The 16,965-nt window shown below is 35.1% G+C and overlaps 1 protein-coding gene across 1 annotated transcript in view; it reads left to right on the plus strand.

The window, feature by feature from the left end:
• Positions 1 to 16,965, plus strand: part of EYS (eyes shut homolog) — a 709,634-nt gene that overhangs the window by 82,748 nt on the left and 609,921 nt on the right. The window contains exons 10-11 of the mRNA XM_030447573.1: positions 4,990 to 5,243; positions 13,966 to 14,070. Of these exons, the coding sequence (XP_030303433.1) occupies positions 4,990 to 5,243; positions 13,966 to 14,070 (359 nt within the window). The remainder of the gene's footprint in view (positions 1 to 4,989; positions 5,244 to 13,965; positions 14,071 to 16,965) is intronic.

The raw sequence follows: 16,965 nt of genomic DNA on the forward strand, positions 1-16,965 counted from the left end.
CTTGAAATATTTATTTTTCCTCTTTATAAAAACAAACAAACAAAAAAAAAACCCACCACAGAATAAGTAATATTTTACCGTAAAACAAGACCTTCTGAATTTAGTTTGCTAATACAGACTCAGAATGTTGACAGAAAACACTTAACTTGTCTTTCAAAGACTGAAAAAGTAAAAATTAAGTTGACAGATTATTCTCTTTATTTAAGGAACAAGAAAACATACTGTTAAGATCCCCATCCTAGATGTGTTAGTGGATGGTTTTGCTAGCAGAGAACATGAATCCCACAGAAAAACAATTGCTTATTTTTTCAAAGGCAACTGTTCTGCCTGTATACCTGCTCTGTAGACAGAACTGTTGTCTATCATCAGTGAATAATTTTTTAAAGAACTAAACTCTTCCTTCCTTAAAAATAATGGAATTTCCAAACAGGTATTTATTGTCAGCAAGTCAAATAATTGTCATTTCCTCTTCCCAATGCACCATTAAAGCCAAAATGAAAAGGAGAGGAAATTCTGAATGCGACTACAATTGGTACCCAGCTTTTTCTAAAGATTCATGCGATTTGCATTTCTATCCTAAAATGGGTATAGTTTTTGATAAGGCTGTTGTCAAGAACTGTATTTGACGCAAAGTAGTTTCAGGAAGATATAAGAAAACTATCAGCAGAATATATGGAGAATTAGATGTGTAAGTGCCATTAGTAACCCTACTGAGATCCATTTTTAAAGCTATTATAGTCATTCAAAACATCACTTACCATTATCTCCTCCACTTATTGAGTAAGACAAAATGTTATACATCACAGGTTTATTTATATATATTTTTTCCCTAGTAAAAAAAAAAAAAAAAAAAAAAAAAAGTCTTAACTTCTAAACTAATTATTGAGCTTAGGTCATAATATATTATTCCAGTGGTGACATTATAGAAAGACCAGGAAAGCATGGACAACCCTTCTTTTAAGCTCTCAATCAGGTATATGAAATTTTTCTAAGTTTCTACCTCCTTACCATGGAATATTCTATTTTTCCTCCCATTTTGAAATTACTGATCCAGACAGCAATGTCAAATAAGTGTATCTTTAATATAATTTCTTTTGAGTTCAAATTGGGGAATTGCTCTGGATGAAGGAGGAGGACTTTAAAACTGTGATTAATATAACACTCAGTAAGACCACAGAATAAGAGCAACACAATCACACTAATCAGTCTTAGCAGTTTTACTCCTTTGGTTTAGTGAGCCTTCTCCTTCAACAAATAACACTCCAACAACCTCAATCACACTGACACAAAGATCCTTGTTAATAAAAATTAAATACTGCACTTCCAGCTGAGTCTATGATTTTGAGTTATCCTAACATTAATTAGCATATATTAAAATTTTAACTTCTCCAAAGAATAACTGGTCCTGCTACTGCATTGATGGTGTAGCTGTCAATATGATGATTCTGTCAAGATACAATGCAATAGACCAACTGCATCCACATGCCAAAAGAATCTAGTGTCCTTTAGTCACACATACCTGAGATCAAAACCAGAGGAGATTCATTACATCAGTAAACAGACAGCGTCACTACATAAAAAGGTATTTTAATTTTCCTTTCAAATGAACCTCTATTATTTCATTATGTTCTCTATAGAAGAGAGAGGAATGATTCACATGGCCCAATGAAAAGTATTTAATGAGTACTTAAAGTGAAAGAACTCTTCAAGTTGTTGATTTCTCTATTTTGAAATCCAAGAAGGGCTTTAATGCTGTTTTCTTCACCCTTGTAAATTTATTCCTAGCCAATTATGTTTGGACAACCAAATTACAAACTGAAATAAGTCCTAATATATATTTTACTGTACTGAATTTAAGGGGAGCAAAAGCAAGAAATTAAAAAAATCTAAAATTCAATGCAGTTTCCATTTCCTGTCCTATTTCTGCTGTTTCTCCAGTCCAGTCTAGTCAGATGAACTTCTACACTTACCATAGCCCAAGGAAAGCATAGAAAGAAAGACATTATCCTTTTTTAGGGAAGATCTCTGTAAGAAGTTACACAATAGCTTTTCTACAGATGCTTGCAAAAAAGCAAATTCAAAGTAACCTTTTAGTCCATTTTTGAATGAGTGTGCAATTCATATTTCATAGAAAAAAATCATTACTGATAAAAGGCAGTTAATCTGCCTGAACTACTATAAATAATGTATTAAAAACCAAAGTAGACAGATACTGGGCAGTCTTTAGCACAGCTGCAGTGCACCTATGTTCCTTCTATTTCAAGACAGGGCTCTTCAACATTTACATTTAGCTGTAAAGCAACTGCATGTGATATTTGTGTGAACTTCATTCCATCAAAAAGTGAGAAACCTCGGAATCAGCTGGAGCTCTCTCAGCTGGAGGGGAAGAATTTTTAGCTAGGGAGTGACTGAGATTGGAAGAGAAATACATTAGCTGTACCTACTTGAGTAGGTGCTGTAGTGCAGTAGCAGTGGATCTGTAAAGCTAAAGAAGATGGTGCTGAAGAACTCGCAACCACACTATACAAGATATGGAAGACTTACTTCAAGCCAGCACTAATTTGATCCACAGACTAAAAGCCCATCAGTAGTTGGTGTCCATTAGCTGTGCTCCAAGGAGCACATCTACTGATTTAGTTGCAGCTGAAATAAATTGATTTTACATGCTGATACTGCTCTGCAATGTGCTACAAAACACTGCCATCTGGAACAGCCAAGAGATTAATCATAAAACTTTTCTCCTCATCCTATCTTTTATAAGTGTTGTACAAATGCACTTTGAGACATGAGGGAGCACAAAGCCAGGCTTCAGGTATTATGAAAAAATTTCATAGGATCAAGAAGACACAAAGTTGACATAAGCTTGACTGGGAAGCCTGGACCTTCCTGCAAGGAGTCAATAGGAAAGCAGCTGGTGTTTGTTTACATACCTATAAAAAATAGTAATTGTGGCTCAATCATTTAGTCATTTTTCTGTTTAAAGGATCAGCTATCTTATTTTCTAGTACTATCACTCTTTCCATAGATGGAAAGAAAAGAAAAAGAAGGAAGAAAATTACAAAAACATTTCTAAATTCAGTCCACTGTACAGTTCCACAAAAGAACCAAGAATATCTGCTTAGAAACATACCTTCTTTACTGTAGGTTTCTTTTAGTGACAACACAAAAGGGAAAACCCCCCATATTTTTTATTTGCTGAAGCTATATTCTTGAGAAAAACAAACAAGCAAACAAATAAATAAATTTGTTAAACAATAGGAGCTATTCCTTTGATACATATCTCTTTCCACCTTCTTCCTTTTTCTTCCAAAGTATTTCATTAGTACCGTAATAGATGGAATTCTCACAGTATTCTGCCCTTCTAATACTCTAATTTGTATATAGAAAAAGTTCTTTGAACTTGGGAAAAAAAATCTTGCCAAGAACTTAGGCAATATAAGAACCTACCCTCATAGAGAATAATGTGTATCAGCAGTGGATATGGTTATCCTCAGTCTGAAAGTTATGTTGCAAAAAACCCTTTGTGAAATGACATTCAAAATGGCTATCATGATGCCAGTATTATTAAGATCCTTTCTGTACACAGAATCCTTCATGGAATCTTTTTTCTAGTGACTTTTGATTGTCCAGCAGGAGATTTGGTAGCGATATAAAAATATTTACATGTAAATTTCCAGAAGTCTAACATGAAAATGTAGCAATAATAAACAAGGACTGAAACAAACAAGCATATGAACATTAATTTCTGTTAAAAAATCAAGGAAAAAAAATCATTTTTTCCAGATACATCAGTAGGGAAAATTGCTATAATCTAGTCTTCCTTAAAATGCTAATTTTTTCCAGCTTCTAGGTAACATCTCTATGGACCAAGAATATGTAAGATTACCTCCTCCTGAGAGGAGACTTCTGGACATGATAAGGATAGGATCAATCAAAAAAACTATTGCCAAGTACAAGGGATTTTCTAATACTGTGAGATGTGAATCAGTGATGAGATAATCCAGCTTTGTTTCCATTCACACATGTAGTGAAATGAGGCAACCAGGTGCCACTAATTGCCAGGGAGTGGGCATGAGCTTGTGTTAAGCCCACCTGTGCCTGATTAGGGAGGGCCCCCACTGCCCATGAGCAGGATTAGGGGGCCAATAAAAGGTGAGGCCTGAAGCACAGGCTCAGCTCAGTCCTGAGCAAGCCAGCAGAGAGGTCAGTTGCTCTTGGAGCAACAGCACTTATCCAGGCTGGTCAACCCTGAGGGCTGTAGGCTCAGAGCCCTCCTCGTGAGTCTCTGCTGGAACACCTGGTTGGACCTTGAAGTGCTGTTCCCTAAAAGAGGTTTGTCTTGCAACACACACATTTGTAAAAACTGTGAGAAAAAGGAGTGTGAAGAAAGTGATTGCCAGTCTTACAAAATGTATATGTCATCCTATGTTTTTTTTTCTGGTGGGTGAAAAAAGGCTTGCTCAGTTTCTTTAAAACCATAGAGATTGTTTATGTTCTTTTTTCAGTTATAGACAAATTAGAAAACTTGTTTCTAATGATAAAACATTTTTATACTGATTTTATATTCAGAGCAAGCAGGATGTAATATTGTCTTTTCTCCTAGTGATATTGTAGCAAGCAACTAACAATTTTCAGAAAAGCAATTCTTAAAATACGTAATACTCATTATTTATGCAAGCTTTTTATTTTAATATTGTCACTGGCAGCTTGATATTAAAAGCAATAGAGCTACTAGTTTGTCCCACCTAAATACCTAAGATTTTTATTATTGTGCAATTCCATTTAGTTACTGAAAGCAGTCTGTGTGAAACAAAATTACTTAGTAATTAAATGTAAAGCAAGAAGACTGAAAAAAAAGTTTCAGCTCATTTGTGAGTAATTCAAAGTGTATTGTTAAAATTAGTCATTATTGACCTATATATTCAAGACTGGTGGTTTGTGAGTTTTTGTTTTGGTTTGTTTTTTTTTATTTTCTCATTTAAATAACAGGTGCATATGTCCCCTTGGTTACACTGGCACATTTTGTGAACTTGATATAGACAACTGCATTGGAAACCAGTGCTCTGAATATGGTTTCTGTCAAGACCACTTACATAATTACAGCTGCAACTGTGTGCCTGGATATGAAGGACCTTTTTGTGAAGCTGAAATTAATGAATGCTCAAGTTCACCTTGCAAAAATGGAGCTACTTGTCTGGATTTAATTGGCCACTTTTCATGTCATTGTGCTGCTGGCTTCAAAGGTAAGTTTTCTCTTTTGAAGAGCCTTGTGCTATAAACATGATTGTCCAGCTTTATGCAGTCAATGTTTATATGATAGTTTAATAACAAATATGCATACATTTCTGTGTTTGTGTGACTTACGAGAGTTTTAACTGAAATAGCATGAAAACTCATAGACTGTGTCTCTTAATTGTTCCCCAGCTGATTATTTCTCCACTAAATGTTACAATTATGAGCATGAACTTTGCTTTGGGCAAGAAAATTGATCAAGTTACAAAACACAATTTTACTCATATTATTTTAATTTCACTGTTGTGCAGTCTTAGGTGTCATGGACTTAGACATACCCTGGCTGATAAAAACAAATGTTTTGGTACAGAACAGGAAATCTAAGTGTAAAGAGGAATGAGATCACCAATATCATGTATTAGCATATTTGGAATATAAACAGCTACATCTGAATGAGTTATACAGTCCTGCTTTCTACTCAGCAGAGATAGGGCACTACCTACCTCAAATCTGTTCTCGGATGAGATGGGCTGTAGGTTTCTGCATAGGGTTAGAGGAATCCCATACAAGCTGATAATACTATTTCTTTTTGTCCTAAATTTGTTTCATCTGAATACCCTGCAACTCATCAATGAGCGGGAGGCAGAAAATAATTTTGGATTCAGCAGTTCAGTGGTCATGACACAAAGCCTGCCTGAGTTCAAGAAGTGTTTGGGTGATGCTCTTAGGCAAATGGTGTGATTCTTGGGGTGCCCTACACAGGAACAGGAGTTGGATTCAGTGATCCTGATGAATCCCTTCCAACTCAGCATGTTCTATGAATACTGAAGTGTGGCATTCCCAGCCTTTAGTCTGTACCACCAGGCACATGCACTAATGCTCTGAATTCTTCTCTATCTTTATTGACAAATTGTGGTACACTACTGCAAACAAAGGCAAAAATAAATGGTATAGAAAGCACGGTGTCATCTGTACTAAATAATCATTAATTTACCTCTTATTCTTCCAAGCTGCTGGAAACTCTTTCTCCAGTTCAGGGAGCATGCATATTACTAGGTTCGTAATTCCCATTTCAACTGCTGAGCTAATACATGTATTTGGATTTTTCTAGGTCACTACCAGAGTGCTGATCTATTTAGTAATAATAACTTCAGTTCTGAAATTCCATGATAAATTCTGGCCAGCTATACTGACTTAACATTTCGGAGCTAACATTTTTATTTTCAAATCTACTTACGTTCATTTATGTATAAATACACACTTATGTATGTGGCATACGTTTGCAGACTTGCTGCCAATTTGAGGTTAGTATATAATTTCATGGTCATTGTAATACACATTTAATAAAAGATGGTATTTACTTTTAATGCTCATTAATTAATAAATGTGCAACAAAACAGAAAATTGTCCCTGAAGCAGCCTACATTCTGTTAAGACAGCACAACTACACTTTTTCACTGTGAGGGTGACTGAACACTGACCAAGGTTGATCATGGAGGCTGCAAAGCTTTTTTCTGTATAGATGTTAAAAAGCGTTCTGGACATTGCCCTAGAAAACTGACTCTCGGTGTTCCTCCTTGAGCAGGGACATGAGACAAGATGACATCCAGAGATCACTTCCAATCTCAACCATTCTATAGCTCTGAACACAAGGACTTGTTTTTATAAATTATATCGTGATATATTACTAGAAAATATAATTTTTATCGCTAAATGGAGGTATTATTCAATGGCTTTCTCACAGAAGCAAATCCAAACAAAAAATTCCACACTACTACTCAGTGTGGTGCATTACCACATGTACTGAACACATCAAAATCTGATTTGTCAGAGAGTATAAACAACAAACAATTAATAAAAGACTGTTTAAACTTACAAGAATGTTATCACTATCCTAGCAATTCAATTTTCATATAATCTCCTGGCAGTTTATTATCCTGGGATATTTTCCAGCATAGAACAGATTTGAAATTCGGTCATAACTGCATGTTATGAATCAGTGAAGAGCATCTCAGTGTAATACTACAAAACCACATTTATTCTTATCTCACTTCTCTTTTTGTGTGTTGGGTATGTAATTTATCTGTAATTCAACTTCTTTATATATCCAGATATACGTCATTTTTCTTCATAAACAGTATATTCACTTTCAGATGAAATATCAAAGGCAATAATAAACTAAAGGGTAAAAAAGTTACTGTTCCGGACTCTGTAAATCTTTGTGAAACCATCACATTTAGTGTACTAGAACTCATAGATTTGCAGATAAACCGTAAGTTAATACTCACGAAAATGGTTTCTCTCCTGCTAATAAATGAATCCCTGGGTACGCTTTAATATAACATTAGAATATTTTATTTTCATTTCAGAAGCAAAATTTTACATGGACAACTTATAGTTGTCTCCTCTGTCTTGATGATTGATTGATGTGGTGTCTATCAGCATTTCTCAAGTGCTTTTCATTCTATTAGCAAAGGATCCCTTAGGCATCATGATGAGATTTGCCAACATGAAAATCATAATCTGAATGTTACAAATACTTCGTAACATCATGTATGAGTCTTTCCTTTTGATCTATAAAATATACCTGTGATGGAAAATTTAATATGGAGATATTTTTTAGATGTCTGAAGTATTCCCCAGAGCCTATAAGAGAATTTGGCCTATGTCAAATTTGGATCTTTAAAAGTTGAGTAACTATTTTTTCACAAAATTTTCCAGGGAAACCATGAACCTGAATCCAAGAGTAATTCCAGTGCAGACAGTGCCATCACTTGTCTAGGCCCAATTCTGCAACATATACACAGGTTGGGCAGAATCAAGCAGCTGGTAACAGGGTCCTTCATAAGCTCCATGCATCACAAGCAAGGGACTAAGTCCAGGGTCTACCTAGGGAAGCAAGTTACAAGGAGTGAGAGACAGAATCAGGGAAAAAGCTGGGATCCATCCAAAGAGAAAAATTACTTACAACCTGAGCTGAATTTCTTTCTTGAGACAGGGACAGAGGTGGGAGTAGAAACAGGCACATCTACAGAGTAGATCAGGCCACTGGGTGTCTACACCTGAGTACAGCTGAGTTGAGGCAGAGCTCATTGGACAGTAGGCAGGGAGTGTTGAAAGGTCCCAGGTGGGGCTGTTCAGGGCAATTAGGATCTGTAAGTGTCCTCAGGGCCCTGATATCTGCTAATCTTAGCAGGATCACCTGAAATTATGTAGTCACTAATTCTGCAGGACAGGTGGGTTCAGTTGGTTTATTTATAGACCCTTCCTGCCTTTCCTATCCCTGCTTCCATTTGTGTTTATGGACTTCCTATTTCAATAAGGTAAAACCATTTTATGTCTGTTCTCATATCTCCAGCACACCCAGCCCAGCTCTTCTTGGTAACTTAAGCAATCTGTGAGTGCAGCCTTTGTGGAGGTTCTGTCTGGCTTTTCTTCTGCTAAGGGGATTTATAATCTTGGCACCCTGTGCCAGTGATGCCGGCCTGTCACATGTGCAGTTTAATGTCAGGAAGAGAGATGAACTGGGCTTGTGTGAGTTTACAGTTGAAGAGCTAGTACAAAACTGATTTATTTTATTTATTTTTAACTATTGCAGTTTCTTACACAGACAAGACCTTGAATAAAAGAAAAAAATTACCAAATGCATAGAACAGCATAGCTGAGAAGAGGAAATATCAGCTAAGTTCACTAAGACCACACCTGGAGCATCTGTCTTGCTTTTTTGTAACTGCATTTTCTTCAAAGTAAGCAGAAATATAACTGAGGCTGATACCTCTTATCTAACAGAGTAATTAATGGGGCTTAGAAATCAACAAAATTAAGTCATTTGTTCTCAAGCTTGGAAGCTTTATACTTATATACATTTTACAGAATTGTGGAGAGTGAGACAGGAATATTGTGAACAATACTTTCAAATAATTTGTTAGCGTTTCGAATACTAGTTGAACTTTCAAAGAGCCTCTTGAGATTTTTTTAGTAGTATTTATTTAAGATCCCATTAAGCAGAATTTTAAAAGATTTACTTTTCATCTGATCTGGGAATTGAACATTTCATCTTCTTTCTTGTAGTAATATTTCCTCTACTAAGGAGTTCATGCTAAATAAAATCAGAGAATCATAGAGTGGTTTGGAAGGGACCTTAAAGATCATCTAGTTCCTAGACCCTGGCATGGGCAGGGACACCTCCCACTAGAGCAGGTTGCTCAAGGCTGCATCTGACTTGGGCTTAAACACTTCAAGACATGAGATAACTATGGTTTCTCCAGTGCCTCACCACCTTCATTGAAAAAAAATAATTTCCTACTAATAAAAATCTAATCTCTTTCAGCTTAAAACTATTCCCCCTCATCCTTTTATTATGTGCCCTTGTAAAAAGTCCATCCACAGGTTTTCTTTAGCCCCTTCAGGTACTGGAAGGCTGCCCTAAGGTTTCCCTGGAATCTTGTTAATAGTAGTGGCAGTTAATCAGAGATACACATAATGCATATTACAATGAGAAAAAAGTATCTCAAATAAAATAAATTGTACTTTTAGCATGTACTTACTCAGGTCCTTAGGCTCTTCTCAAGACTTTTGTGCTCAATAATCATTAATTTTGTGCACAATAATCTGTGTCTGCATATTATCAATGTGCCTACCGAAAATGTTGCCAAACACCAAGCCATGGAGTTTACAAGAGTGATAGACTTCCTTCAGGAGCATAATTTTTCACTATATATATTTAAAAACATCAGTTTTCTATAGGTTGACATACTATAGAATTAATAGAAGTGAAACCGGCTCAGTCAATTTTAACATTTTCTTTGTTCTTCAAAATTTGGTGACATGACCCCTGTAGCTTGTTTAGGAATTCAGAATCATTTATTAAATACCTAATTAAATATCACATGTTATTACTGGGTATGTTTGGATGTGTTGCATTAATGTTAACCTTGAAAGAGTAAACCCAGTAAACATCTATATTAACTTTGATGGTGAAAGTAATTTGTAGCCAATTAGTGATTTTTATCTGATGTTCAAAGAAGGTTCTCATCATCCATTTCAAATGCATAGTTGAGATTAGCTGCATACTGAAAAAGAAGGCTTCTTTTTTGCTGTCCAGCTTTTATCATCTCTCTAGTATTCAGAAAATATGGTCTCACAGTAGCTTCATAGATACTTTGATTTTCTCTGAAATAGTTTAAAAATACTTTTCATATATTGCCTTTGTACTCTGAGGGCAAGAATTCATGAATTTCCCTAGCAACTCTTAGAAGTTTTGGGACATATCTTTTGTTAGGTGCAACTATGAGTTTAATAGTGTGCTGTGGTATGGCACATGGCCAGAAGAGATGGATATTGTCTACAGTACATAAATACCAATTACCTTTATTTTCACTACATATGCATTTGATTGGCAGAAATTGTATTCAAGCATTAAGCCTTTCCAAGCTTTAACATGATTAAAGGGAAAAAAATTGTATTCTCCTAAGCTTTTCTGAGATGTACAGAATTACCAGAACTGCACTATTAGTTTTTAGATTAAGAATAATATCATTTTTTCATAGCTGTACATAGTATATTTCTCAGTAGATAGATAGCAAATTTAGAAGGAAACCAAAAGAGATTTTGAAGGACTGGTAACAGAGATGCATAGAAACTAAAGTCTTAGCTATGTATGTCACTGATGCTGCAAGTTTATCAGGGAAAAAAGAGAAAACTATCTTTGTTTAAGGTGTTGAGAGCATTTCCAACTGAAATATTTCAGAAAGTTTGGTTTCTTTCTAAATCATTCTGCAAGGACTGTTAGCTAGAACAAATTGCAAATTAGTCAGTGGTTTTCACAAATATTTTCATCATTTATAAGAAAGGTATTCTCAGTGTTTGATAACAAAGATGAGGCTGAGTGGCATGTAATTGCTTCTGTGGCAGCTGAAGTAATTTAGCTGTAATAACAGTCTCCAGCATAAAATCAGCACCTTTGTTATCAAAGCAGGGTTTTTAATTTTTTTTTTTCCATTTCTTTATTCTCCTAAGTGAAGAATAGAATTTTCACACATCTAGTATGGCCTTAGATAAATTAAGGCAAAATATCTGAAACCAGACAGTTCTCTGTTAAAAAAGTATAGTATGTGTATCTCTACAGCGTTAGTTTGGACATTTGGGATTAGCTGTCTAAATTGAAATTAAATATTTTAATTCATGTAGTGTTGTAATATAGATTAATACATTAAGAAAAACTGTACTAAATAAGGTTTTAAAATAATGGGGATTAGTGTGGCCTAGTATTAGAAATGAAATTCCATTCCTGATGCCAGTGGTGAGAATTTCTTAGCTGTACTTTAGAAGATATTTATTTTTTTCCAAACGAAGTTAAAAAATAAGTTATCTTTTTCTGCATCCTTTCTCACACTGACAGAATCATTATGCTACCAGTCAGGCTTAGAATGGGAGATTAGCTTCAACTCCTTTCTTTCTTTTTCTACACACAATCAGGTTTTATGACTACTCCTCAACACAGCTAAAGCTCCAGAGTTCATCTCATGTCCCAGATACCTCTCACCTTCATTATTTTGTCATCCTCACAGGACTTGCAAAGTTTTAGATCATTTCTTGTAGTCCAGTCAAAATGCCACCACAGAATTACCCTTTTTAACAGGTATCATTTTGGTTTTGAATTCTTCAAAGGGTTCACCTTGCTCAGTACATTTTACTTTTTACTCCTTTTTGGAAATGCTCCTCAGTTGACAGCTGCCCTCTGTGTCATTGTTCTATTCTCTTATTTCCTATCATTGCATCAGGCCATTCCACCCTGAATGGCCAATTTATGGTACTGTTAGAAAACTGTTGCAACTGTCTCTGCTTCTTGTCTGTTTCATTCCCTTAGGACTGTTTTCTTTTGCATTAGATACTGACATTTAAGGAACTGAATTTCTCCCTAAATGCTCTGTTTTAAAATACAGATCTGTAGTCAGAAGCCTACAGTAGTTGATTCATTTTCCTGCTGAATGCCACACCCAGTTTCCTATCCCAAAAGGAAAAGAAAATCAAAGGATTTCACAAGGAACTGTAGTTATACCTGTTACAGCCATGTTTTAAAATTATGGTATTACTGAGTTCAGTTAGAAACGTTTGCTCCTTAGATTCAAGAGGAAAACAGAGCCATCTTCACAGAAAGGCAGTAAGAAGTTCACAAATCTGGAATATCATGAGTAAACAAGGATGATCTCATTCCATTATATCCCTCAGAATTTCATTTGCTTTATTTTAACCTTTTACCTACTGGGGGTACACAACAACTCAGGGGAGGTGAAATAGTCTTTTTGAAGGGGGTTTGCTTGCACACGCTGAAGCTTACCAAGGGCATGTGGCCAGATTATTTACCTCTAGAGGAAGCTCCATTTTTGCTACTATGCGCTTGTCTCTGCAGGAGAAGAGAACAAAAGCCAATGCATTTCCATTTATCTTCCTTAGGAGAGACCTACCTTAATCAGGGATTTAAGGTTGGAAATGGATCTGAAATAGAAAACATAAAAAAGCAAACTATCAGAATTAAATCAGAAAGGTTATACTTAGTGCTGTTATCCTAAAGAAAAATCTAAAAATCAAAAGAAATTAAAAAAGTATATTTTGGGCAGTCCTGACTATTCCTCACTGGTGCCAGGGCCATACTAAGCCATACTCAGCAGCTGCTCCTAGCAGATAGTTTTTTAGTTTACTTGTCTCCTTTTCATCCAGATATCTTGAAGTCTTATGGAAAATGCAAACCATGTTTAGAGGCAGGAAAAAACCTAATACACACTCCACCAGTTTATGTGTGAGGGAGAACCTTGGTGTTAATACAGCCTTATCCTATGAAGGTCCTTTATATGTTGTAGATTCACAAAATGCAGGTTTTGAGAGCTCTTGATTCATAAGATTGTATGAGAGGGTATGTATGTATGTATGTGTGCTGCAGGTAAGAGACCAAATATTTTTTGCAGTGCAAACAATTCAGAGGTGTTTCAACATTCATTTTGGTTTAATCTTCCAGGAAGTTCACAGAAAACCCAGCCTGATTTGTGCGCTGCTGACATATGATAAACACATTCCAGTGACTGGATGTAACCTTTCCTGTTAGAAATCAAAGCAAACCCTGTTATAGATTTCAAACCTACATTTCACTATACTTCCTACCTTTGCTCTTAATTTTTTCATTCCCTTTCATGTATACTTTCCCTCATGAAATATTCTTCAGTGACTTGATCCTCCTTATTATGACATGGAGAAAGAGAAATATCCAGTACCATGGTCCCAACAAATTCCTGTAGAACCTAGGCTGAATGCTGCTATTACACATTACTCTTGGCAAATTAGTGTTGGCCTGATTTTCAAATGCAGTGATTCTTAGCCATTCTTCCTCAAAGGAGACAGTGAGTGAACTGAAAGGAAATGATTGACACAACTCAGCTAAAATTGCCTGAATATAGTAATTCTGTATAATGGAAAAAAGCTCCAGGATTACACATACTCTCAGTAGGAAAGCTTTCTATTTTCCTGATTGTCATGCTTCCAACAATGCCTGTCAAAATGGACTGTCTTGTAACAGGATGTCTGTCAGTACTCCTGGGTACTCAGTAAGTGCACCTTGGCCACTGGAATCACCATTTAGTTTGGGACAATCCCATAGTCCTTTTCATTACAAATATGCCTGAGTTGAATACATGAGCATGTTTTTTTTTTCTTTTGTTTTTTTTTAATGGAAAATTACAGGAGAAACGTGTTCTGCTCACATGAATAATTGTCTAGACAGACCCTGTTTGAATGGAGGAACCTGTGAAGAGAACATAAATGGCTTCCAGTGCAGTTGCCCCTTTGGTAAGCATTTATATTTTGTATACAATTGCTAGTTTGGCATAATGTGTGAGTCCTACATATGTTACTTGGGTGCTATAATGTTTTGTATAATGAAAGCATTTTGCTTACATTTTGAAAAATATACAGAGCAAGTTATTTAGACTAATTAAAAGGAGCTTTTTTTTAACTGTGTGCTAGTGACTACTTTTTATGAATAATAGATTATTTAGATTAAAAACTACTTGTAGTGCTGAAAAATATCGGTACCCAGGATATTCTAGGAGGCAGAAAGATATGCTGCAGGATATAAGTGACATACAAGATGGATCAGGCCAATTGGCAAATGAACTAAGCACACAATGTAAAAAGACCTAGCAAAATAAAAGGAGAAAGAAATACAATGTTTAAGATTTTGCTGTGCTAAATGTGTATACATTTGAATACAGGATTTTGCATGTTCTTTTATGTTGACTAGGAAAACATAGAAAAAAGTGGATTAGAAATTTCTGACCTTAGAAATCCTTTAACCAGGATCAGCATACTTTCTCCAGTTTTTATAATAAGTGTGGTCAAAGGAATCTGGGGTAGAGAATTAGCTACTGGTAAATTAATAGGTATGGATAAGAATGTACTGATAAATTCTAAAAATGTTTTTGGTTTTGACATGTGCATGGTTACTATGGAGAATAAGGTCAGAAAAACTAATTTTATACACATGGTTTAGGAAGGCTTACAGTAATTGGGATGTTCAGAAGAGAAGCTGGTAGTGATCAGTAAACCCTGGAAATGTCAAAGTAGTAAAAAACAAGTCTCCAACCATCCCTTTCAAGCAAAGCAACATATTTTAAATATCTAGAGACCCTTAAATGCTGTAAGAATGGTATCCTGCTGGGCTCGGAACTGAAGACAATACTGAAATGTATCTTCAAAGGTAAGAGGAAATTTCTTGTATGTTACTCCATTGTGACACATGTAGACGTGTTCAAGTGTTTTACTGAATGAGGGTTTTAGATGAACATTAACACAAACATTATCTCCTCTGTTCCTCTGCGATCGAGATCCTCAGATTCAATGCACTTATTTGCTATCCCATGTTTAATTCTCACTGGTTAAAACTATTTTTTTTGGTCAAACTAATTTTTATTATCATTCTACGTGTGTGTGCATGTATATGGTTTGAGTGTCTGTAACTATTAATCCTTTATATTGTGCATCTGATTTTAATCCAAGTATATATCTGGAACAATGAAGATCTGTATAATGGACACATATATACTAGAAACTGTGAAGTTCATTCTATTATCTCTATTAAAATGCTGTGCATAACAGTGATTCATCATCATCATCATCATCAGTTTTGTTGTTCAGATCATGTCATAATAGTAATGTCATTTATTTGGGAAATGAGAGTATAAATTATCTTGACAATCAATTTAGAAGGAAAAGTGTTAATTTCCTTTGGTTTTCCCTTCAGAAGCTCTTGATGCTAAGCTAAATCTAAAAGGACTCCTGAAAAGTTTTATATTATCAGTGGGTGAAGATAGCTTAATGAATTATCTTGGCGTGGCTTAACACTGAAGAGATGCTGCACAAATAGTAAACATATATATATTTTGAAAGGGAAGAATATTTTGCATATTATTTGGTACAGTTTCCTTAGGCAAAGTGGATTATAGTTATAGTAGGATTGCTTATTACTAAGGCATATATATACTTCTATGGTGTTTACACGTGACATATCGTGTTGTACCTGACATAACTGCCTCCCCAAAAATGCAAATATAACGGGTGAAAGACTGGATTCTTCACTAGACTGTGTGGTTGGTTCTGAAGCGAGCAAGCTAATTAGCTTGATTAACAAACAAGGCTCATTAAACCAACAAGAAAACTATGCTAATAGTTGCACTGTTTCAGATACTGTAGTATGATCTTCCAGATACTGTGTCCTGGTAAAGTACTGTATTTAAGTAGTGCAGCTCTTGTCTGGAGTTAAGAGAATTCCATTGTCAGAGATTTATAGACTTACCAAAATGCTTTTGATTGAGACTTGTGGTCTTCCATCTTTATTTTATTTAAAGAAGAGTTTCAAGTGGGAACAGCATGTAGAATGAACAATGGGACCTCTGATTTACCAGGGCAATCCTCCCACAGACCAAGTTCCAGCCTTCAGTGTTTACATCTATATGAAGTTTTCAAAACAATGTCTACTTTTAAAAATCATGATAAATTAACTGTGCGAAGACTTTCTGAGCATTTGAAATATATTTCCTATCTTAAATGATTTATAATACTATTATGTCATTTTAATTATGAGAAGGTGTGTCTACATAAAGGAGTATTCATTGATGCACTAAGAAGTTCTACAGTCACAACAGTAATAAAAAAATAGCAAAGGACTACTTTGATTCATTAGCCATTCGTATAGTACATATTTTGTCAAATCATGTTTTAATCCTGATTCAAAAAATATAAAATCATATTTATCCCCATTTTTTTCTAAAAAATATCTAAGACAATCACAAAGTTTTCCAAAGGTAAAAATTTATAATGAAGTGCTTCTGCTCTTTTCAGAAATATACAGTCTTTTAATCTAAGATATAATAATTAAGTGAAAAGTAAGAAAAAAATCAGCACATCTTCCATTCCTCATCTGTCTCAGTTAAAATCAGGGAAACCCATAAGTCAATGCATCTGAATGTGAGATAGTAAAGTATGACGAGCACCCTTTGTGACAGGTTTCAACAAATTATTATGCCAAAACAAGAATGAGTAATATGAAGCTTTTAAAAAGCATGTATAGTGATGTATTATATGAAATCTATTCATTATTTTACTCCGAGCATCCTATGAACACATTCAGTATATTTGTAGAAGAACTTTGGGGGATATAAGAGCAGTTATAAAAGTGAAGAAAAG

The sequence above is a fragment of the Calypte anna genome, chromosome 3, assembly GCF_003957555.1.
Source record: "Calypte anna isolate BGI_N300 chromosome 3, bCalAnn1_v1.p, whole genome shotgun sequence".
Taxonomy (NCBI): domain Eukaryota; kingdom Metazoa; phylum Chordata; class Aves; order Apodiformes; family Trochilidae; genus Calypte; species Calypte anna.